The sequence below is a fragment of the Pungitius pungitius genome, chromosome 5 (genome assembly GCF_949316345.1).
Source record: "Pungitius pungitius chromosome 5, fPunPun2.1, whole genome shotgun sequence".
Lineage (NCBI taxonomy): Eukaryota > Metazoa > Chordata > Actinopteri > Perciformes > Gasterosteidae > Pungitius > Pungitius pungitius.
The window spans coordinates 6,252,689-6,276,665 of record NC_084904.1 but is presented as its reverse complement, the minus strand read 5'-3'; the positions used below and the strand labels follow the sequence as shown (position 1 = coordinate 6,276,665).

The 23,977-nt window shown below is 44.8% G+C and overlaps 1 protein-coding gene across 1 annotated transcript in view; it reads right to left on the bottom strand.

Annotated features, from left to right (window-relative positions):
- The window catches only part of tmem8b (transmembrane protein 8B), a 33,876-nt gene extending 16,079 nt beyond the window's left edge, over positions 1-17,797 (bottom strand). Inside the window, exons 1-6 of the mRNA XM_037482886.2 lie at positions 17,525-17,797; positions 12,759-12,948; positions 12,019-12,226; positions 8,704-8,837; positions 7,734-8,002; positions 5,555-5,937 (exon numbers count right to left, since the gene is read on the bottom strand). Coding sequence (XP_037338783.2) covers positions 5,555-5,937; positions 7,734-8,002; positions 8,704-8,837; positions 12,019-12,226; positions 12,759-12,948; positions 17,525-17,753 — 1,413 coding nt within the window. The 5' untranslated portion in view covers positions 17,754-17,797. The remainder of the gene's footprint in view (positions 1-5,554; positions 5,938-7,733; positions 8,003-8,703; positions 8,838-12,018; positions 12,227-12,758; positions 12,949-17,524) is intronic.
- Between the last annotated feature and the right edge of the window lie 6,180 nt (positions 17,798-23,977).

Sequence of the window (23,977 nt, the reverse complement as noted above, 5' to 3'; positions counted from 1 at the left end):
CCCCAGGAGAATTGTTCAAGCTTCCAGAGCTGCGTTCACTCATACAAAGTGTCCCACTCCGCAGAGAAGGGGAAATTAGGTGAGCGGGTAACAACGGGAGAAACAAGTACAAACAGCAGCGGTAAATTAGAGCGTGTGTTAATAAAGTGTGTTTGTCACCTGAGGCTTCGCGTTTTAGGCTTTGGTAAGTTTCTGAATGACCTCTAATTCCTTCACAGTGCCTCTGTGTTTGGGAAAAACTGTTTTAGATCTACTGTGAATTCAAAATTCAATTCCAAATACACTGTGTATTTTTCAGTTACAAAAAACAAAACAAGACTGGCACACTGTATTCATTTGCTTTGTGTCCAGAGGGAAATGCGCTTGGTGGATAGCTTTAGGCAATTATTTCCTGAATAAATAAAATCTCTATCACCACCTCCCTGTAGCACAAAATGAGTATAATGTACACGCAGGAGGCTGGTAAAGTTGTTGATTAATGCAGTGACTCAACAAGCACTTTGCCAGGTACTGAGATTCCAGGCTTCCTAGACTCGCCATCTGGCCTCTACTCTCCTGGTAGTACGCCTCAATCACGGCCAACGGCACTTCAAGTCCCGACTCTACCCAACGGTGTGCACATGGAGGACTGAGCGGAGACCCACTCGTGGACGGATTACCAGCTGGACAGAGAAGACGCCCAGGGGCTCTGGAGGAAACAGGACCCCCCCACCCCCTCCCCGACCCTCCCCCTCCAGTCCTCCCTCCCACAAAGTCACACTCCTTCTATGAGGTGACTGTTTGATAAAGTGCCTCGGTACAAAAGGACATTTTTTGGTAGTCATGCCAACGGCATGGCCGGTCAAATCGGAAAATAACCCTGGTGACCCAAAAGAAGTAGTACGTTTCCATTGTGTCCCCAAAACTATCAACAACAACTGCTATTTTCTTTAATACCATTGAAATTGTCCGATGCTACTTGTGATCCAGCACAATTATCCATCCAACGTTGTCCAGTTGATTGCGATGGATAGCTTGTACTGAATTTGCCGATTCCTCTGACTTTCCTTTCAACTCCAGGGAAAGTTTATTCTGGTTTGTATCTCAACAATTTGACCGGGTATCATCGTGATCACCCGATGACTTTCCTTTCCCTTCACCATGAGCTTAATAGACTAGATCGTTATTATCTGGTTCTTAATTGAGATCAGACTACTGACTCTTAAGGGCCAGTGTCGACCAAAGCTTTTTTTCCCCTCCAGAGGCAAGCATATGTCTCCTAAATATTTCTCTTAAAAAAAAGTTACTTTCTTTGTGGTCTTATTGTGTTATGTGCAAAACAATGTTCCGGCTCACACAGAAGAAAAACAAATGCCCTCCAGGTTGGACGATGAGGCCACATTGATGTAGTGTAACCAGAAGACAGTAGGCCAGCTTACTTCAGCACACGTTGCGTGTCACAGCGACCCGACGCACACAAAGCTCTCGGCTGAAAAGAGTTCATGTCCCCAGAAGAGGTGTTTAATACAATGCTAAATGATAAGTAGCCTTCGTCCATTTTGGTTTCAAATGATGCCCCAGTGTTATGTTATGGATACAAAATTGAGAACAGAAGATACTGTCAAGATCATCCTGTGATACGTTTGATTATTCTCAAATCTATGGTCTGAACCCCTCAAGAAAATCCTTTTTTTTTTACTCTCCTTAATAATAATGAAGCGATTATACTGATAACTTGGGGGGGGGGGGGGGGGGGGGGGGGGGCTCTCATATATTATCTCCCCACAGGCTGGATGCTGACCCCGGCAGCCTGCATCTCTCTGCAGTGATTGGAAAAGGATTTCAATCACTCTTCTGTGGTCGGGGCATTGCTGATAATTATGTTCCTGTTGTGCTTGTGTTTATGGCTGTTGTCTTTTTTCTTCTCCGTGTGCCATCATGCCCGGAATTGGAATGTTCATTTAGTTTGGGTTGTTTTTCTTTATTTCTGGTACCTGTAAAGCACTCGCTAACATTGCTTTGAGCGCCACGTCTGATGTTAGGATTTATGCGCCCGCTTCATCATGCAGCTGATTGTGGAGCGTGAGTGGCAGAGGCCTAATTCAATTCAAGGAAGGCTGTCCTCAAGGTCACCAACCGACTTCAGTGTGCACACCCCATCAAAATAATAACAACAACGGGACACATTTCAAACTTCAACACTCCAAACTAGCTGCAGGAAGAAAACAAAGTTCTGAAGAATGCCGGCTCCTCTGTGTTGTTTACTCGTGTGATTTCTGCTTTGCTAAATGTCCCAGGAGGAAGGCTGGTGGCATGTGCCAGAATGCAAGACCAGAGAGAAGCTGGCATGTGCACTGTATGCTGCACAACCCAGTGCCCAAAGTAATTAAATCAAACTCTATGATGGCTTTTCATTTTTGCTCACTAAAATACAACAATTGGACCTTACGATTAGGCTTTATCAGGATCTTCTGAACATATTGATGCAGTTAGGATGAAAAATGTATATTTTTCTTTATTTTCAAAATGTTAAACAAAATCATGTTAATTTTGTTTTGACAAAGAGGTGAGGATAAAATGATAAAAATACAATTTTGCTAAAAAGAAGATAAATAGATGAATGGACATTATATATTAAATGAATTCCTTTTTACACTTATTCATAATTTTATTTTTTATTTCCACGTCTCCCATGAGAAATGGTGTCACACAACTATGTCATGGCGTCTCCTGGCTCGTATTCGCCAATGGATGTAAATTAAAATATATTATTCGATAAATGCATAAATAAACAAATACAGAATAAATACACTCATTTATTGCTGGTATGATATCTTTTTGAGCATATTTATTGTATGTATCATGCCGTTTTGTTCAAGTTTCAGACTAACGCTCATTGCAGTGCTTCCGATTTCTCTAGCTCTACCACCCCCACGTGAAGAAAGATGCACCCAAAGCGATTAAACTGATCAACCGCCCTTCGAAGGTAGCTTTGCAAATAAAAGGCCACATGCCTTCCTCTTCCTCACTCTTTCCCAAAAAGTGATGCAAGGCAGACAAGCAGCACCAGCTATTGTCTCCTAAAGCCCTGCAAATCTGCCAGAGTACCACACTGGCAGCGGTTCACTGGATTCCACGCACGTGACAAGCGAGTGACAGATCGTCGCTGGGGGGGAGGGGGGGTAGGGGGGGGGGGGTGTGGATCCGTCCATGGAATAAAATACGATACTCTCTCGTATACACGCAATACGTCTTGTGACCGTGCAGCAAAAGCAGCGAGACCTCAGTGCAGCACGCTGAGTGATATCCATCTATGGAGGGACGCATGGGGGGGGGGGGGGGGTAAACCACCAGGAAACAGTTACTAACACCCATGATGACTTTCCAATCAAGCACACATAACAGTAAGGGAACGGGCAATTTAAACCCTCAACGATCTCCCTGTGAGGTGACAGTAGACACACCCACTAAGGAAGCAATCAATACGCCATCAGATTCATTACAGTCAATTATTTTTCATTTCCTTTAACTCTCTACTCTTTGATCTCCCTTGACATTTCAGGAAATGAGGCTGCTGGCTTTCTCACCGGGGGTTAGATGAGTGGATCGATTATCAGTTTCATCTCCGGGTGTTTGGTGGAGATGAAAGATGTGTTTAGTCTAGCTTATCACAAATCCTACCAGCAAGGAGAGAAGGCACAGAGGCTGCATGATAACAACTCAACAAGTGAACTTTATAACATCCATCTGTGACATCTGCGAGGCCGCAGAATGAATCCAACTGAATATATATCATCTATAGAGCAAGGGGGGGTTCCAATTCTGGGTTACTATAGAAACATGGCGGCGTACTGGAGGGACAGTAGAAAAGGTTATTGTACCCTTCAGAAAAAATAATTATTATTATTATATTTTTATTCTGCCAATAACTCCCCCTAAAGGCTACACACCATTCCTTTAAAATGATTTCAAAATTGTGTGATGGATTTTCTGTCTTGACTAATTGTGCAATCCATGTTTGTTTTTTTCCAATTTTAGTTTACAAGCTGTATATTGATACTTCTTTTTATTAATAGAGGAATCCTTGGCTTCACTGCAGTGGAAGTATTTTCCCATCTTAAAAATATACATTTACTGGCAACACCTCACTAGCTGTTTCTGAGCTTTTGATTGGATCAAACTTCTGCTTCCGTATCCATATTCCAATCAACTTTCATTTTTAACCTTTAAGCAAAAATTGACACCATCAGTGACAAGTGGGCCTCTCCATCAGCTAAGGAAGTCATGCGATGCAGAACAGCCTCTGAACCTCGCCTTGAGGTTGTTTTGTTTGCTCTCAAGTAGTTAGCGGAGCTTATTTTCCGTCCTGCCTCCGCTCCTTGTGCCAGGATACAGGCGCTGAGGGCTAAAAATATCCTCAACCAATATCTTTCTGAATGCAGACAGATGAAACTGATATCAATCCAACTCACATGAAGACAGCAAAAGGAAAAGCCTATTTCCCAAAATGTCAGGATATTCCTTTGAACTGAACAATGAGATTCCTCAGGGTTTTATGCTTCATCCTCGAGTCGCTCCAGCGGTTGAAAAGTGTGCCAGCCGGTGGCTCTCCGGTTTGTGGCTGAAGGCAGACCTCCTCAGGTGTACCCCTGATTCCATGACCGTCTACAGGGCCGCTCAAAAAAGAAACATCAAATCCTGCTTGGCGATATTTTCCATTTGTTTGCTCTCAATCAGAAACATATGTCACAAAATGTACTGTACTGTACAAACATCCATATTTAGTACCCAGCCAGACAGGTTGCCTAGTTACGCTGATTACTATCAGATCCTTTGCAGGCAGCAGGATGGCCACAAACAGCCTTTGCAATGTCTTGAACCAAAATGTCTCCTTCTGGTAACCATTTTATTTTGACAGATGTAACAGGACTTTAATGAGGCTAGAATTGTACCTATTTGAAGTGTCGGCTGGTAGAAGAATGATTGTATGGGGATTGACAAGTGAACAAAAAGAAATACACAGACTATGTAAAAGGTGTGCACAGTCACAGTTACACCCATTGGATGGTGAACCACTGTTTTCAAGCTTTGATTGTCGGCATCGTGGTTTTAGGGCGTCGCCATCTTGCTTTTTTGCAACCAGAAGTAACTCGACAGGGTCCAGCTAATTCCAACAGAATTATACTTTTTCAGTTAACCAAAGACGTTACAATTAACTGAAATAAATTGATAACACAGAGGGATAATTCACCAATTCTAAAAACATTCCCAGACAGGAAAACACTCAGGTAGTGACCTATCAATCCAAGGGAAGCCCCCGCCCCTATTTGCCTCTAAATGGACTGTAATTTACTAAATGAATATCATGCTGTATTAAAGAAGACTTGAAACTAGATATTGAGACCATGAACTCATGTTTACCGAGGAAATAAATCATAAGAATTCTAAACAATTGGATGTCTTTTTGCAACAAGGGGAGATGGAGAGACACTTCTCTTGTGTTATTTTATTTTTTTTGATTTGATTTAAACTATTATTTCCTTTAAACAACACAAGTGGATTATGAGCGACTCACCATGTTGAGTTTGAGCTCCATGTTGAGGACCCCCCCACTGTCCAGAACTGGCATCAGGTTGATGGCGAACACGGCCGCCCTGTCCGGCGGGATGGATATGTTTGGACCGAAGAAGACGTAGAAGTGCACGGAGAAGGTGTCCAGCTCGTTGCGCAGAGTCGGCCGGATGGGCCAGCACTTGGTGGCGTCGGGCGCGGGGGCCAGGTAAACGATTTCTTCCTCCGATGTGCGCAGGAGACTGGCGTTGTGTGACGGGCCGGGCAGGGAGGCCACCGACAGCGTCTCAGACAGGGAGAAGCCCATCGCCGTCCCAAAGGACTGAGGCATGTTCATGGAGGAGCCGGCCTGCGATTGGTCCTTGGACAAATTGGACTTGGAGCAATCTAGCCAAAGGAGGGAAGACATCAAATTCGCAAAGAAATCAATCGACCTGGTTCCTGTGTGATGGATGTTTTGCTGCTTTTGAAGATACACCTTGTGTCATAAAAGAATCCTGTTCAAGAAGTCAAACACCCAATCCCTCCATGTCTCAAACAAACAGGCAATAACCAAGTCAGTTATTCTACTTGCGACATTATGCGTGCTAATTGGCCAACTGGGGCTTTGGCAAATGTTTGAAATGATCCCCTTTGGCTGGCTTCCACAAAGTAAACAGTGAGGCTCTTTGGCGGCGTATGCTGCTTTTTAATCTGATAAAGATTTGAAGGAATTGCAAACAGTACGCTCTATCTCAACACAGAAAATGGTCATTGATAGCTACTGGCGAAGCACCGCCGATCCCCTGGGGGAGAGGATTTCAAAGTCTTCTGTATCTGAAAAGGGATTGTGATGTCCGCTCAGGCAGCCGAAGCACTAAAAAACTAAAAGATGAAATGCCAAATATCACGGACTCAATGCATTTGGAACGCTGGCAGAGACACGAACCGATCTGTGTAAAATCAGCTAAGACCCCAGCGTACAATAGACGTTTATGTATGCGGGTGCATATGGGTGGGTGGGAGCGGAGGGGCTGTGTAAACATTCCTGAAATTCATAATCCAAAGAACTGGCCTCCTTTTCCCTTTCCCATTGAGGGTAACATTGTCTTTGATTCCCAAGCCGACCTACGGACAGCGACAATAGTCCCTGAACGACAGTAATCAATCCTGAAGTGCAGAGCAGTCGCAGGGGCCACCACGCCGGGGAATGGGACAGAATGTCGCATGAGGGCCCATTTGTAAATGACAATAACCGATAAGAGGGACAGAGCATGAGAAGGTGAGTGGTCCAGATGGTCTGTCATACCCCCCCCCCCCCCCCCCTCCAACATGAGGTTCCTTTTCAATTCAAATTCTGCAAAAGGTCAAGTAAGATCTCCCTGGCAGGCAGGGTGGAGGGGGGCAGGGGGTGGGGGGGTGGGGGAGGCTGGGACAGAGTGTGAATAATTAGTGTCTGTGTTGCCATGGCGACAAAGTGCATGGTACAGTCTGACGGAGGGAGGTGGGGCTGGGGGTGCAATCGCTACACAGGGAGAGGACTGTGTGAGCATCCCTGTGGAGTGAGCATGAAGTTAAAACCACAACCCCCCCGAACAGCATGCAGGAAATGTGTGTGTATCTGCGACCTCAAACACGGTTTCAAAGACATTCGTTCTAATTCAAGGACTGACTCAAAACTGCACTTGAGAATTGAATAGTTTTAGATGTTAGTTACGATCGACTTTAAGCTTACATTTGGCCTATTTCAGGTTTATAAAAACAAATAGCAACACCTCAGCATAATAGATTTGTGATGAATTGAACATCAGAGGTGGCAGGAAGAAAAATGATGAGCGACGCAGGATGGAGAGAACTAACTCGCCAAAAGCTTAGATAAGAGTGTTTCTTAAAATGCAGCCGCATAACGAATTGTAAACGAAAACAATGAGGTGAATTAAACCATGTTTTTTTTTTATCCTATGCAGCATATTATCACTATAACTGCAGTTTACAGACACATGTAAATTGTCATTCAAAATGTTTTCATCAGTGTTGTGGTTAAAGGGAAAAGGGCAAAGGTCAAGTGGTGAGGAGGATGTTAACCTTTTCTCTGTGGCTTTTTATTTTAGAACATTTGTTTTTTCTAATAAAGAAAATGCATATCGCAAACCCAAAATAGAATGCAAGGACTCAATCCCACTTTGTGCGTGAAAGCCAGTCACCTGTGCTCTGGACCCCGATGCGGAAGTAGACGTCGCAGTTGCTCGGGTATCTCTCCACCAGGATGTAGTACCATTGTTCCCAGGCAGGGACCAGCGTGTCTAGTTCACAGGGCTTCACCTCCCTGCAGTCCAGGGCACTGGAGTTGTGCACCGGCGGCGCCCGCGCTCTCATCTTCAGCACCACGGGACAAATGTCGCCACTCTTGTTCCTGGTGCTGCAGTTTAGCAGCTGCACCTTCAACTTGGATGTATAATTGGGGATGAACACCCTGCGAGCACACAGGGAGATGGATTTTAGGGTGGAATAACATCGAACTTGGCCATACATTGTAATAGCTAAATGTAGAACAGCACTGTTTCTGTGTTCATGTTGGCTAGAATAAAGAGCTGATGGTCTGAAAGATGGCTCCAACAGTTATTCTTAGAAGAGGGCAGCGTGTCTTTGCCCATGCAGTTTTAATTTGATTTATTATAGTGTGACACATAGTTTGCTTCTTTTTTAAGCACATAAACCCATAGCTCTGCAGGAACTTTAGAAAAACTTGATAAAATCAGTAGTTCAATTTGAGTTCATTTCGCCTTTTGCCAGTCTCCATAATAAAAATACTGATACTCTGCAAAGACTGGTGCTTTAATAAAAGTAAGTAAATCAAGGACTTAAAATGAACACAATTACGGGCTTACTATCTAAATATGCTGTCTATGAAATATTCACAGAACACATTTTGATACTCTTTAAATAGTGCTGATTGGCCTTCCTGTTAGCACCGTAAGAAGATTACGAGCAGCTGAGAGTCAACAAAGGAGAATTCCTTGTCTCAAATCCTCAGACCATACGCACACACATCTTGTTCAAATGAAAAATGCAAGATCATCTAAAAAAAAGGCCAAAAATAAGTTTGTTTTTCCCTGAGAGTCCACAAACTAGGGACTACATTTCAAAAAAGGCATTTCAGTCTGGAATACTCACTTATAGAGTGCAGATCTATTATGGATGGGGATCATCTGGTTGACAAAGTATCCAGGATAAAGCACAGAAATCCCAATCAGCCTCTGGACGATGAGCTGGGGTTGGAACAGATACTGGCATTCTTCGGACAGACCCTGCGAACACAACACGGCGCCTCCTGAGTGGTCAACTCAACAGTGCATCTGCTGAGGAGGAGACCGTACCGACCCGTGTGCTTCTGAGCCATTACGGCTCCGCGTGGGGGGAGCCGAGCGGCCGGGGGGGGGGGGGGGGGGGGGGGTGGGGGACCACGAATCGTTCCCCACGCATCGTCTGCTGAAAAGTTTGAAAGGGGGAAATGGGTGCGCCCTTTCCCACCTAATTCAGTACGACAGCTGTGCATGCCAAATGAGGCCCTCCGCTGCTGTCAGCCGGTCAGTGACCCCGCCTGCTCCAGCCACAATTACCGCGGCACGCCATTAGTCGGCGAGCTGCCGAGGTGACCCTTTGATTTATTACAGCCCGTCAGTCGGACCTTCACAAGCGTCTCGCGGGGCGTGTTGTGCTTTAATTAAAGCTCAACCATTAGGACGGGGGTTTAAAGGGGACAATGTTTTTACACCACGCTGTGTTCAATATCTTTAAACATCACGCCAAAACACATACATGCATTTGTTTATTTTGCCCAGAACTATTTTTTTCTTGGTAGGGTGCTAATGAGACAGTCCATCCTAAAATGAAATGCAGGTATTTGTTTTCTTACTGTTGTGCTATTCATGAGCTCAGATAGTTTTGCAGTGGGCTACCTGTTAGAGGGGGGAGGGGGGGGGGGGCCTTCGCTTCGAGATCACCGCCTGGTTTACAGGGCTCAAAGCCACAAAAATAAAACATTTTAAAAACTCAACGTCTCTTTCCAGAAAGCATTACCTCTGTTACACAGACCTTGTTGTGAGCAGTTTCATGTCGCCACTATTTATTTCCAACCATTACTTGCTGCATGAAACTGCTGCTTGAGGGAAGGAGGACAATCGACACACACTGCAGGTAAGAGTCAAAATGGGTGGGATTTTTCAGGGTGAGCTGTCCTTTTAAAGGCTCTAAAACCCTTATTTTAGGCCATGGCGCACTAAACCCCACTAAAACCATGACTAATTATATTACGTTAGCGCTTTCAGACAGAATGACCCACTGCAATCCATTTTATTAGGCACACCAAAGTATCTAATGCAATAAATTGCCAATAGTTCCGCAGTCAATGAAACATTTACAAGCTTATGTGCAGCTTTATTAAACTCCTAGGCCATTTTAAAACATGTTGTTAGTGCTTGTGGCATAGCATTGCATTAAATAGAGTTCATCATGTATTGAACAAAGCCATTATAATGAGACAGAGAGTAATACTTTCTGTTATCATTTTAAGGGCTCACGTAGGAGGGATTTACTGCAGCCGCTATATTTCGAATGGTATTAGATTCTATCAGCAAGAAAGATTAGTATGTTCATTATTTTGATTGTTTGCAAAACATGTGACCATTTTAGTAACTAATGTGTGGAACAAAATTATCCTTAATTGCAGCTTTTAGATATAGTTTTTGTCCATATTTACAGACTTGGTCTGATCCCGTTATACTGACTGAGAGACGATGCTGACTGGCCAATATCCAGCGTTTAATGAAAAGCTAATACATCATATCGAAGGCGGAGTTTAATGAGCATCATAAAATGGTAGGATCTTTTTAAAGCAAGGGATGAATGAGAGACAAGAAACCCTCAAGTATTGTAAAGGATTACATTACCGCCGATTTCTATCAATACGCTAGTGACATATAACATTTAAAGCTAAAAAGGTGGTTGGATGTATTGGTCAACTCACTATATACACTGAAATGCCTAAACTCTGAGGGCAAGTTTGTAGATAAATGAATAAATAAACTTGTGGTGTTGGCGTATAGTTAACGTTAGCCTTGTGTGTGTGTACCGTGTCACTAAAAGGGGATCATGTTGTGGCAATCCAATTGACAGCCACTATCGATACTGTCACCTCTTTATGGTTTGTTGATAATTTTTCAAATGATGGAAACAACATTTCTGGCTTTACAAGGTAAAAGTAGAAAAGGTTAAACGTATCGATCAAACACACCAAATCTGGACCCCCCAGTCTTGCAAGCACCATTTCAACAACTCGAAGAACATCATGGAGATCATATTTCAACGGAAAATACAGTTTTATCATTGCCTCTTATTCCCAAATCCTTATTCCTCTGTTTGACTGCTATTGTTATAACAATACCCCCCTGCTCTGATATTGTTGCTTCCACCTGTGTTTTTCTCTCTTAAGTTAAAAAAAAAAGCTTCAGAAAGAAGAATGCAGAAAAGCTGTTATTTCCATGCATACAATGTGGTATATGAGCCACGGCAACTTCCACTCTCTGTGCCGCCCGAAGCAAACCACTTCTTTCTTTCACATGCAAGGTCGACAGCAACTTTTGATGGTATTTTTGATTGTTGCGTATTCCAGGTGCACGTATACCAGCCAATGAGAAGCACAAAAGAAGCGCAACTGAACACCATGCCAGTGACAAATAGATTGCCTGAAAATGGAAATCAGCAGGTGTTTTCATGTGGCCAAATAGAAGAACATGATGAGATGAAAGAAAAAAAGAAGCTCTGCAGAACAAGCACAGAATACTAATCCCAAACCATCACATGCATCATTTTTATTAGAATGTTGCAGGGGAGGTAAGTGACCGTGAAGAAAACATTTTAGATCTCATTTATCTTATTGGAAATAACATTTTCTACATTAATAAGCTTAAGCGGCTCTAGGGTTTTGCTTATTGAACCCGGTGATGCTTTAGCGTCAAAATATTATGCACTGTAATGTTTAAACATTCAACTAAATCAATTAGTATGTAAACCACATAATGCAAAATGACCAAGTAGAAAACCAAAAACATCCTTCCTAAACTGCTTTTGCCAGCTATGAAATGAGAGGATAAAGACATTCATGGTGCCCAGAGGATGAATCTGACCGTCTTGATCTCCAGACGTTTTAATAGCCCTGTCAGTAGGTAAAGTTGTTCACTTATGCAGGGAAGAATCTCCACATCTAGCTGATGAATGACATTTGTGGATTTAAGCAAATGGATTTCCTTAAAATATGAGTCATTTATCTAATTTTTTAATATTCATCATAAAATGCCACAATCTTTTTAAATCAAGGCAACAACAATGCCTTGCTTTAAAAAGGCAATAACAATGGCGAAATCACATCTCGGCGATTCGAATTGTAACACAGAGTCATGATGATCACTGGCGATAGAGTTTCCATCTCACCTTGACAGAGATCTTCCCTTCATCCTTTGGCAAATGTGCGGCTAGGAACCAGTCCCCGGGGAGTGGGCTGGTCACGTTGAACGCTCCTGTGGTACGGTTCGGAAGAGTCCAGGTGAGGGTCACCGCAAACGATCCTGGGACAACCGTGTCTCGAGGGAAGCAGGTGTGCAGGGGGTTGATTACTGGAGGAGCCCCAGACCTGAAGTACCTGTCACCCACACAAAGATGGATCGCTGTTAGGCCCTAATATCCTCACCAACAACAGAGGCATCTGCAGAATATTACAATTCATCCACAAGAGCAGCTGAAAGCGTGAGCCCAGACGGCACCTGGGGAAATGTGAAAAAATTCAAACCCAAACCGTTAATTATCATATCATATCCTGTTTCAGCATCATAACCGTGCCCACGTTTCATTACCAGGACAAGTGCCACCTGAGATTCGACCCCTACTTACCAGTATGAAAAATATGGACGGGCAAAATTTAAAGTTTAATGCAGCTAATGCTTTAACAGCAGTTCCCAGCATATGCCGAAGCTACCGATACTAGCTGACACCACTCAGTGTCAAAATAGCTGCTATAACTCTTTTGCATGTGTATGTTTATTGAATTCTTATTGTTATCTCTTAATACTATATGGAGGTAGCAAATGTCATCTCCAGTCTGCTCAAATCTAGCGAGACAAAGACTTTAAACTAAAGACAGGCAATTTCAGAATGAGTGAAAATCAATGTCTTACACAGTCACGTTGCGGTTGGGGCAGCTGTCTCCAAACGTGCCCCCTTGCTCCTTGAAGGTGATGAGGTTCCATACGGCCATCATGGTGTCGTCAGGCACATTGAAGTGGAACAGCTCCACACTGGCGAAGGAGTTGAAAGCGTTCAGCTTACGAGGCGTGCGGGTGAAGTATTCGGTCACAAAAAGGCAATCTGTGGGGAGCAGAACCAGAGGAGAGTCTGAGTGAATGTGCATAAGGAGTTATCCATATTAAAGAAACAAGTGTTTCCTACATTTAATTGAAATGATTAAGAGTCGTATGGACAAGACTGCTTTGGGTTCACCACACACAAAATAAAAATCCAGATGAGTCTGATGGCGCTGGATGAGGAGTCCGGGAATGATCAATGTCATTAGCATTCATCCTCTGAGAACCTTTTTCATTATGCTAACGCGTCTCCTTGGTTCCGTCCCTACCGCCTCTCCCTCCCGTCTCAGTCACCGCCCACTGGAGACATGAACGGAGAAGGAGACGTGTGGAGAGAGGGGGGTTGGGGCAACAGGGCATTTTATAGAGACGTCAATTAAACATGACGTGTATGCAGCTGCATCAGCTGTGCGTTGCTTTTCGTCTACTCGATCTGCACTCTTAGTGGATTGGAAGATCCTCCATGATGGTGAAGAAGGATGCCCAGGGTCACCAGAGGAGGACGCAAGGAAGCATAAGCCTGTATAATGCAAAGCAGCCCATTAGTGTCTTTACCAGATTTTGTGCCAATCCATTTAGTTGATGTGGGGATTTTTAAGGGTAAGTGAAAACTTTGCGTGAGACAAAAAAAAGTAATGAGATGAAAGAATTCATCCTGTGGGGACCACTGCAGAATTAAATGGCAACCCACCTTGCAACTGATCTGCTGCTAAAATCTGCTGTTAAAACCTTAAAAAAGCAAAAAGTAGCAAGCATAGCATACAAGAGCTAACAAGGGCTAAAGCTATGCTAACGTAGTCCGCTGACACTTGCTCCGTAGTTAATATATATATTAAATATGTCTATCTCATTCCACCTCTCTTGGTATTACTATTACATAATGTCTACCAACACTAACTCCGGATCCATCCCGCCTTAGACCTAGCCAAATCTACACTCTGATTGGCCAGGATGGGGTTTGGCGAAGGGTCAAATTGTCCACAGATTTTGCCCTGGAGTGATCCACCGTCCGACGTTGCCGCCCATCACCACGCTGCTGGCATGCTGCGGGTAGCATTTCCCACTATGTCACTGCGACCTTTTCTCTGTCTGAAGTGTCATGATTGCAAACTTCTCCTAGAAACCCTGAACGCTGCAGAGAGCTTGATCATCCAAACATGGTATCAGAAAATGGGCGAGGGAGATGCATGTATGCAAACTCACTCAGAGAGATTCATGTATGCATACTCACTGCATAACATCATATCCTTGGGTTACATCCAGCAAAGGCCTGCATATAAAAGCAAGCACGACAAGTGACAGGTGTAATCTGCCATATTACACGTGAGCTATCGAGCAACACCCAATGGGTGGTTGGAATCAGCTAATTGCTACACCGGAACATCCTGCATCTTTTAGATTAGCACTATCATAAATATAGATGTAAGGAGATAAGAAAGCAGCGTTTCATCAGAACAATGGGGAGGTTTGATGTTTCACAGAATGAGAATGCTTCCCCATTTGCAGCGCGCTCCCCTTTGTGTTTATGAGTTCCTACCATCTGCACTTGGAGTCCCCGCGGCGATGGCGTTCAACGTTTTGGGGGATCATTTATCTCACCTGCAATCCGCTCACCAATAAAAAACAACAAATCCCTGCAAAAGTCATTTTTGGGGATTGAATGAAAAGAATATGTGCCTCTAAAACAGCTGGAGCCCAATCCATTTAAGGGTAAGTGAGCTCACTGCACTGATGCTGTAATTCGCAATTTGCAGCTGCATGCTGTTGCCTTTCTTTTTACCCTGAAAGAGACATGGGGCAAAGAGACAACAAGCAGCCCCCGGTCCCCAGCCGCAGGGTGCTACAGCGAGCAACAGCTTTGTCTTGAATATACAGTGTTTTCTTATAGGAAACAGAAGAGGAAAAAAATGCCCACCAGCCACACTATCACCAGGCCTCAAACGTCACGCAGACACTAACCTTTGGAGGCAACCTTTGAATACTAAAGACGCAGAATAATTGGGCAAGTAACTCAAAAGAATGACGCCATCTGTCAAAGAACGGAAGGGTAATCCCATACAAAGCCTCTGGCCGTCAATTCACGCTCATCCCGGGCCTATTAGGGATTAGGACGGAGCAAGAGGAGAACTGGTTCCATGTGACGAACTGAGTGTGGCCCTAACGCTGCAGTACGCCCACCTTGTCTGACTAGAAAGAAACAGACTGCTTCCAGCCTCAGATCACAGGATTGTCTCATTCCCAGCTACTGGCTGGTCGGACAGATACTTGAGAGAATAAATTCTGCAGTTGAGCACATTTGGAGATGAGACTTGATACATAGATGGCAGTTAAAAAGTAGTTGTTGAGTTAAGTTGAGTTGCACATCGCTACGTTATTCAGAAAATATAATCACAGAGAAAAATCCCCTCTACATTAAAAGTAAGCTTGCACACACACACAAACACACACACAATCTGTGTTTGGGAAGGGGCAAGTGAGTTGATTAAAGGGCCAGTTCAGCTGCCAGTCCACAGATCATGATTTGTGAAAAGACAGCCTGCTTTTGAGGTTTACACATGTATATGACATGTATATGTCATCTAGTTCTGTTATATTAGAAAGAGGGTTGAAATCTCCAAAGTGAGGCGGCTCACACTCAGGCAACATGGACTGATAAATAGCATGTTGGACCTGGGGACTGTCCCTTTAAGGGGAGCAGGAACAAAGGAAAGGCAAAGTTTATTTTTCACAACTTGGTCCAATCTTTGTTTGTTTTGTATTTTAACCTCCTTCATTATATATATGTCTATAGACAGTATTTCCGTAAGGGAATATCGCTCTTCGCCTCAACTCCGCACAACTAAAAAGACGTTGCTTCGCATCAACCAGTGGACTACATAGGATTTTTTTTTGCTGAGTGGAAACCCCTGATAGTGATCAATGTTCCACAGCATAGCTATTTAATACAAAAAAGTAAATTAATCAGTCAATTAATTGTGCAAAAGTACAATTTGCATTTCTTGTCGTTTACGCCATTGGACTATCTATGGCCAATATTGTGACATCTCAAATGTATCAGCATCAGTGGTCGTTGTGCAAAATAGAATAAAAGAACAAAATCCCAAAGTGAATCTCACCAAAATGAAATACCAAACTATGAACAAACCTCTCCTATGTGTGAGAAATGTGTCACCACACTGAATGTGAAAGGGGGTAAACACGCCGACATATAAAAAAAAAGGCTGGTTTGCCTGCCAGCTAAAGACATTGAAAGACGAAAGCTCTGAATTCAGTAATCTGAGTTATGCTCAAAGAGCACCTCCCCAACACTGTTTTACTCCGTCAAGGGTTCAGTACACACATAATCCTGCTTTCTGTCATCTCCACTGGAGATTTAGCCTTAAATGCTGAAGTGGGGAAAGTCTTTTTTGGAACAGTAAATGTTGCTTCTTCAAAACGAATCCACCACAATTAAGATGTTATTGCAAGGTTTAAAAAAATAAATAAATAAAACCAAGTCAGGAGAAAGAAAGAAGAGCCATCCTTTAAAGCCATCCTTGTTTGAATAAAAACACAGGATTTGGTTTAAACGTGTTCATCCTTTCCCGCAACCCACTGGATAAATAAACTGACTGAGCACTGAGACGATGATCATCGTCGCTGAAACAAAACCACAGGAATCCAGGATAGAAAAAGAGAAGCTAGAGAGGGACAGCAATCTTACTGACTGAGAGACTGAGAGAAGCAGCAACAAGTCCACCAGGGGACTGCAACATCCCGAGAGACTCTTTAAGGTGTCCACCAACCACAGCAGGAAGTACAGCGTGTGCTGCAGGTATGGCTTCATTGTTGTCTCACCATGCAGAGGCGTTGTGTCTCCCGCCTGTCTGTCTTCAGGCAGCGAACACGTCTGGTCCGAAGGACACCGCGATCACCAGAAAAACATCATTTTTCAAGGAATGCACATGCACTTTTGTACATTTTATCAGGAAGCCAAAAAGGAAACGTTCAACTTAGATGTTACCACCTAAATAAAATAAAAATCTGCTCTTTTTTTCCAATTAGGGTATATCAAAAAGGAGGAAACGACAAGTGTAACTTAAACATTTCTTTATTGCCCAATAATTTCCTTTCTTTTATTTTTGTCGCATTAACCCGAATCTCAACTCCGTTTTCCCTTTTTTTAACAAAGAAAACAACAACCAACAAATCAAACGAAACCGCCGACAGCTCGAGCGGTGTCCAGCCCCGGGATGCCACGTCCAGCCCTGGGATGCCACGTCCAGCCCCGGGGTGCCACGTCCAGCCCCGGGGTGCCGCGTCCAGCCCCGGGGTGCCACGTCAAGCCCCGGGGTGCCACATCAAGCCCGGGGTGTCACATCCAGACCTCGGTGCCGTAACGTACACAACCGAAAATGACTAACGGCTTTGGTTTGGGGGGGGCTCACCGCAGCGGATTGTGGACCTCTAAACGGGGACTGATATCGAACCGCGCGCGGGATCCGACGCCGCCGTCCCTGCTGGTCGGAAACAGGCTTTCAGCACCCCCGACCAAAGGGACAGCTCCCCCGCGGATCAGAGCACCCCTCCTCCCGACTCACCTCCGACCAGCGCGCACCACAGAGCGGTGTAGATCAGCCCGATGAGCCTGGGGGGGCTGCATCCCGAGCCCGGGCGCTCCGGTCGCCGCATCGTTGGGAGCGAGCTATCTGGTGAGGGGGCTGCAGCGGCCCGGTGCACTTCTCCGTCGCTCTGATGGTCTACATTTTTTTTTCCTTTCCAGTTTTTTTTCTCTTTTTTTTCTTTGCCAACGACCAGCTGTTTGTGCATGACGTAATTCAGACGACGGCGTGATAGCTCCTCCCCTTTGGCTTTGATTTGACAACCTCAATATGTCGACTCGTTTCATTGGACCTCCGGCCCAACGGTGGAGGGAGGGGAGGGGAGGGGGCGGTGCAGGCGTACATTGCACCACAAGGCTCTTCACTTTCGGAGTCCGGGGCAGACGCACACACAAACACGCACGAACACGAACACACACACACACACGCGGCAGAGTTGGGAGCCTCCGGAGGAAACTGCAGCCTACTCGCACACGTGTGTGTGTGTATGTGTGTGTGTGGGAGGTGGATTATAAAACATCTGACCTGATAGGACAAATATGTCTTATGTTGTCTTGTAGAGAGCTTGTTCTGCATTGCGGTGCATTGCCATTTCCCCCAAACCGATGGCAGGTTGATATCTATTAACGAGGTGTGATCATTCAGCTTTTTCACTGTTTTCAAAACATTATAACATGCAACATGAAAAATGTCCTAAGTGATGTCTTAAGGATTTATTCAGTATTCACTTTTATCAAACATTCAAGTCAGCTCTTGTCAAAGGAATAGGTTCACTGAACTAAAAATAGAGGGTATTAAAATAGTATTTTTGTTATGAGGATTTATTCTCCTTCAAAGATCCAATCCGTATTTTTTATTCCAAATCAACACACAAATAGTCATCTTGTCGACTGTGAAATATTCATTTTCAAGCATCTTCAGCAGGTGATTACAGACTCGTTGGAGAGAAAAAAAGAAGTCACCAGCGACCGCATCAGGCATCAGTTCACTTCCCTCCAGGAGCTGGACATTAAGACCGACTCAAGCGCTCTGGCTTGATTATTTTTAGGCTGACTTCAACATGAGTCATAACTGTCCAAGCAGATGTGTCAAGAGAGTGGATGAGCTCCTGAATCAGGTTGGCTATACTCTGTCAGACATCAATGAATCATTAAAATGAACTGTTTCATGCCACTGAACTGAGAACAAGGGCCTGATAGGTTAAGTAGGTGGGCTGGATTTCACTTTCTACCAGCAAAGTGCTTCACTTCTCCCCCGACATTATTTTTTTGCTCACCTCAAAATAAGTCACCTCACAAAAATACTGGGATTCATGAGTTCACAGTTATTGTATTATGCTGTGACCACAGACTCAAAGATAATCAGCCCCAGAGACACGTGACTAGGGTTTGCTTTAATCTTTGACTTTGAACTATTTAGTTCCCATTTTGAGGTTCGGCTTAACAGAAACTTAGTTATCCATTTACATCCCATCAATGTACCGTTGTGTCCACAATAAAAGCAGTCCAGACCAGACCAATCACTGTTTGTGGTAGAAATGATATTTCTACATGGCAAACAATGCACTGGTAGTTGTAGTAGAGTATTCCAACAGACCCAAGAGGCTGAGGATTCTGGGAAGTGGAATTGTTAATTGAACCGGGCATATTTAAAAAAAGGTATGTGGGCTGGATTCGAATTGTCCATTTTGCTTAGGAAGGTCCTTAACAGAGTGAAATGACCCGGAAGTGGCCATTAATGCTAATGAAAGGAACGTCAATGCTTCACTACTACTAGGAACCACTGGACCATCCTTTACCAAAGCAAAAAAGATCATTCTGTCCCACAAGGGGTCTTTCTACACATTTTTCAGAAGAATGCTTTTGAAAAGTTAAATTAGGGAAAGACAAAGGATAAAATGATAAAAAAAAAAAAACGATTTCAAATGCTTCAAAATGGCAATCAAAACCAAGAAATAAAATGGAAAACTCATTGGAAAAGATTGAATAGCCAAAATGGCAAACTAGGAATGATCAGCTCCAGGAGATCAAATGTCATCTGATTGAGACAAAACTCACATGTGACACCTATGTGAAGCCAAACTATTGGCAAGAAGCTCCTGCCAAATCAAATGAAGACAACATTGTGTGGACTGATGAAAGCAATATTGTTCTTTTTGGCCCACAAATGAGCCCCAAACTCAAAATGCCAGCCACAGTACAGTGTCGCTTCATGGAATGGGGCTGTCTCCCCCCCCCCCTTCATTACAATACTTTGTGGACTGTTACAAAGAACACACTCAGTGAATGTAATGTTTTATTGAATTGTTTGTTTGGTAGATGTTAAAGACCGGGCCTCCAGGCGATTAAAACATTATTAGTCCTGCAGGAACACATGTTCTATTGCTTGTTAACACAAATTGCTGCAACGTGGGGCAACTCAATGCGGTTAGGCATGTAGACGTGATCAAGACAACTTGCTAAAGTTCAAACCGAGCATCAGAATGAGGAAGAAAGAGGACGTCACAAACTGCTGATACACACAACCATCTCTAGGGTTCACAGTGGATGGTCGGAGAAAGAGAAAGTATCCAGTGAGCTGCAGTTGTGTGGGAAAAAACGCTTGTTGATGTCAGACGGCAGAGGAATGGTTTGTGTCTGCCTCTCGGTCCATCAGCACCGGTTCCTCCCAAGGCTGCGTTCTTTCCCCTCTGCTCTTCTGCCTGTATACCAACAACTGCACCTCCAGTCACCAGTCCGTCAAGCTCCTGAAGTTTGCTGATGACACCACCCTCATTGGACTGATCTCTGGTGGGGATGAGTCCGCCTACAGGTGGGAGTCTGACCACCTGGTGACGTGGTGCAGCGAGAACAACCTGGAGCTCAACGCCCTGAAGACAGTGGAGATGGTCGTGGACTTCAGGAAGAACGCAGCCCCACCCTCCTCCCTCACCTTGTGTGACTCCCTCGTCACCACTGTGGACTCCTTCCGTTTCCTGGGCTCCATCATCACCCAGGACCTCAAGTGGGAGCTGAACATCAGCTCCATGACGAAAAGGGCTCAGCAGAGGATGTTCTTCCTGAGGCAGCTGAAGAAATTCCACCTGCCACAGAAGATGATGGTGCACTTCTACGTGGCCATCATCGAGTCCATCCTCTGCTCCTCCATCACCGTGGGATACGCTGCAGCCACAGCCAAGGACAAGGGCAGGCTGCAGCGTGTCATCCACTCTGCAGACAGGGTGATTGGATGCAATCTTCCGTCTCTCCAGGACTTGTTTGCTGCCAGGACTTTGAAGCGGGCCAGAAAGATTGTAGCCGACCCCTCCCACCCTGGACATGAACTGTTTGTGCCCCTTCCATCCGGCAGGAGGCTGAGGTCCATCAGGACTAAGACCTCCCGCCACACAAACAGTTTCTTCCCTTCGACAGTCGGGCTCATCAACAGAGCCCGGGACCCCCCCTGACTGACTCTTTACTTTCTTCATGCACATAAACTTTGTCTCTTGTCACTTTCTGTTGGCTGGTGCACCTCATTTTTTCCTTTATTTTTAACTTAACTAACCCATAGCATTATATTATATTTTATCTTATTTCTGCACTGTGTTGTCTGTTTTCATGCACCAACCGACAAGGCAAATTCCTTGTATGTCTGACATATTATGGCAATAAATGATTCCTGATTCCTGAGATGATAGAAAAGCAACAGTAACTCAAATAAGCACTCGTTACAACCAAGGAATGCAGAACACCATCTCTGAACACACAACACGTGGGACCTTGAAGAAGATGGATTACAGCAGCAGAAGACAACACCGGGGGCCACTCCTACCAGCTCAAAGCAGGAAACGGACTACAATCTGCACAGGCTCACCAAAACGGTACAAGAGAAAGTGGTAAAAACCTTCCCTGGTTTGAGGAGTCCTGATTTCAGCTGCGACATTCAGATGGTTGGGTCACAATTTGTCGTAAACAACATGAAAGCATGACTCCATCCTGCTTTGTACCAACCGTGCAGGCTGGTGGTGGTGGTGTAATGACGTGGGGGATCTTTTTTTGGCACACTTTGGGCCCCTTAGTACCAATTGAGCGCCATTTAAATGGCACAGCCTACTGGAGTATTGTGTGTGACCATGTCCATTCCTTACCATCTTCTGATGGCTGCTTCCAGCAGCGTAATGCACCGTGTCATAAAGGATCATCTCAAATGAGTTCACTGTACTTTACTGCCCTCCGCGGCCACATCTCAATCCAATAGAGCTCTCTGGAAAGTGATTCACACCATAGATTTGCAGCAGACAAATGTGCAGCAACTGATGGCAAGGGGGGGGGGGGGGTACCTAATAAAGTGACCGGTGAGTGTATTTTTGTATAAGTAGTGGTGGAATTACACTCACCGGCCACTTTATTAGGTACACCTGTCCAACTGCTTGTTAACACTTAATTTTCTAAGCAGCCAATCACATGGCGGCAACTCAGTGCATTTAGGCATGTAGACATTGTCAAGACAATCTCCTGCAGTTCAAACCGAGCATCAGTATGGGGAAGAAAGGTGATTTGAGTGACTTTGAACGTGGCATGATTGTTGGTGCCAGAAGGGCTGGTCTGAGTATTTCAGAAACTGCTAATCTACTGGGATTTTCACGCACAACCATCTCTAGGGTTTACAGAGAATGGTCCGAAAAAGAAAAAACATCCAGTGAGCGGCAGTTCTGTGGGCGGAAATGCCTTGTTGATGCCAGAGGTCAGAGGAGAATGGCCAGACTGGTTCGAGCTGATAGAAGGGCAACAGTGACTCAAATAACCACCCGTTACAACCAAGGTGGGCATAAGAGCATCTCTGAACGCACAGTACGTCGAACTTTGAGGCAGATGGGCTACAGCAGCAGAAGACCACACCGGGTGCCACTCCTTTCAGCTAAGAACAGGAAACTGAGGCTACAATTTGCACAAGCTCATCGAAATTGGACAATAGAAGATTGGAAAAACGTTGCCTGGTCTGATGAGTCTCGATTTCTGCTGCGACATTCGGATGGTAGGGTCAGAATTTGGCGTCTACAACATGAAAGCATGGATCCATCCTGCCTTGTATCAACGGTTCAGGCTGGTGGTGGTGGTGTCATGGTGTGGGGAATATTTTCTTGGCACTCTTTGGGCCCCTTGGTACCAATTGAGCATCGTTGCAACGCCACAGCCTACCTGAGTATTGTTGCTGACCATGTCCATTCCTTTATGACCACAATGTACCCAACTTCTGATGGCTACTTTCAGCAGGATAATGCGCCATGTCATAAAGCTGGAATCATCTCAGACTGGTTTCTTGAACATGACAATGAGTTCGCTGTACTCAAATGGCCTCCACAATCACCAGATCTCAATCCAATAGAGCATCTTTGGGATGTGGTGGAACGGGAGATTCGCATCATGGATGTGCAGCCGACAAATCTGCGGCAACTGTGTGATGCCATCATGTCAATATGGACCAAACTCCCTGAGGAATGCTTCCAGCACCTTGTTGAATCTATGCCACAAAGAATTGAGGCAGTTCTGAAGGCAAAAGGGGGTCCAACCCGTTACTAGCATGGGGTACCTAATAAAGTGGCCGGTGAGTGTATACCTTATATGAATCACTCACCTCTGTTGTGTCTCCTCTTTAAGGGGTTTGGCCAGAACGAGTTCCTGGAGAACTTGAGCACCCTTTTATGGTTCTGGAGATACAAACGGTTGTAAAGATGACTAAATTAGTAGTGTAAGATCTGACCAGACGTGTGGTCCTGCTCCGTGGTTGGCTACGCAAAGCTGCCAGGGCCACATGCACGGGAGGAATCCGTCTGGGCCTTCTCATCTACTTCATGGCTCCCACTGCGACATGTGCCACACGTGATGTGTGCGGTGGTAAAGGTTGGTGAGATAAACGCTGTGTGTCAGTCATGCTGCTTCGCCAGTCCAGCCGAGGGCCAGCCGTAAACCGCCATGCTGCCGGAGAGGAAATGCCAGTGAAAAGACAACGGGCCCGAACACACCAGTGAGCGAGCGGCACCTTGGTTCCAGGCCGGATTAGGGTTATGGCGTGGGCGGCCCAATCCCCGGGCTTTAATCCAAGAGAAAACCTGTGTGGAGCTTGGGGGGGCATTTGAGGCAAAGCAAAGCCAATGTGGAGCTTAGTCCAGTGATCCTTTGCCGGTGTTCACAGGTGCCACAAGCCGGTGGACTCCACGCAGCACAGACGTGAAGCTCTCAGAAACGGGGGCTTTTACGACTAATAGTTAAATGTTTCACAAGGATTTCTCAATTTGTACGGTACATGTTTGAGTCTGTGTAGACACAGATTTTGATAAGCCACAAGCTTTTTTCTTATTATACCTTTCAGCGTTTCACAGTACGGGGTCGGTTTCTTTTCATCACAGAACTCCTCATTCTGGCAGCTTTCTCCCACTTGCGTGAAAGCTCAACT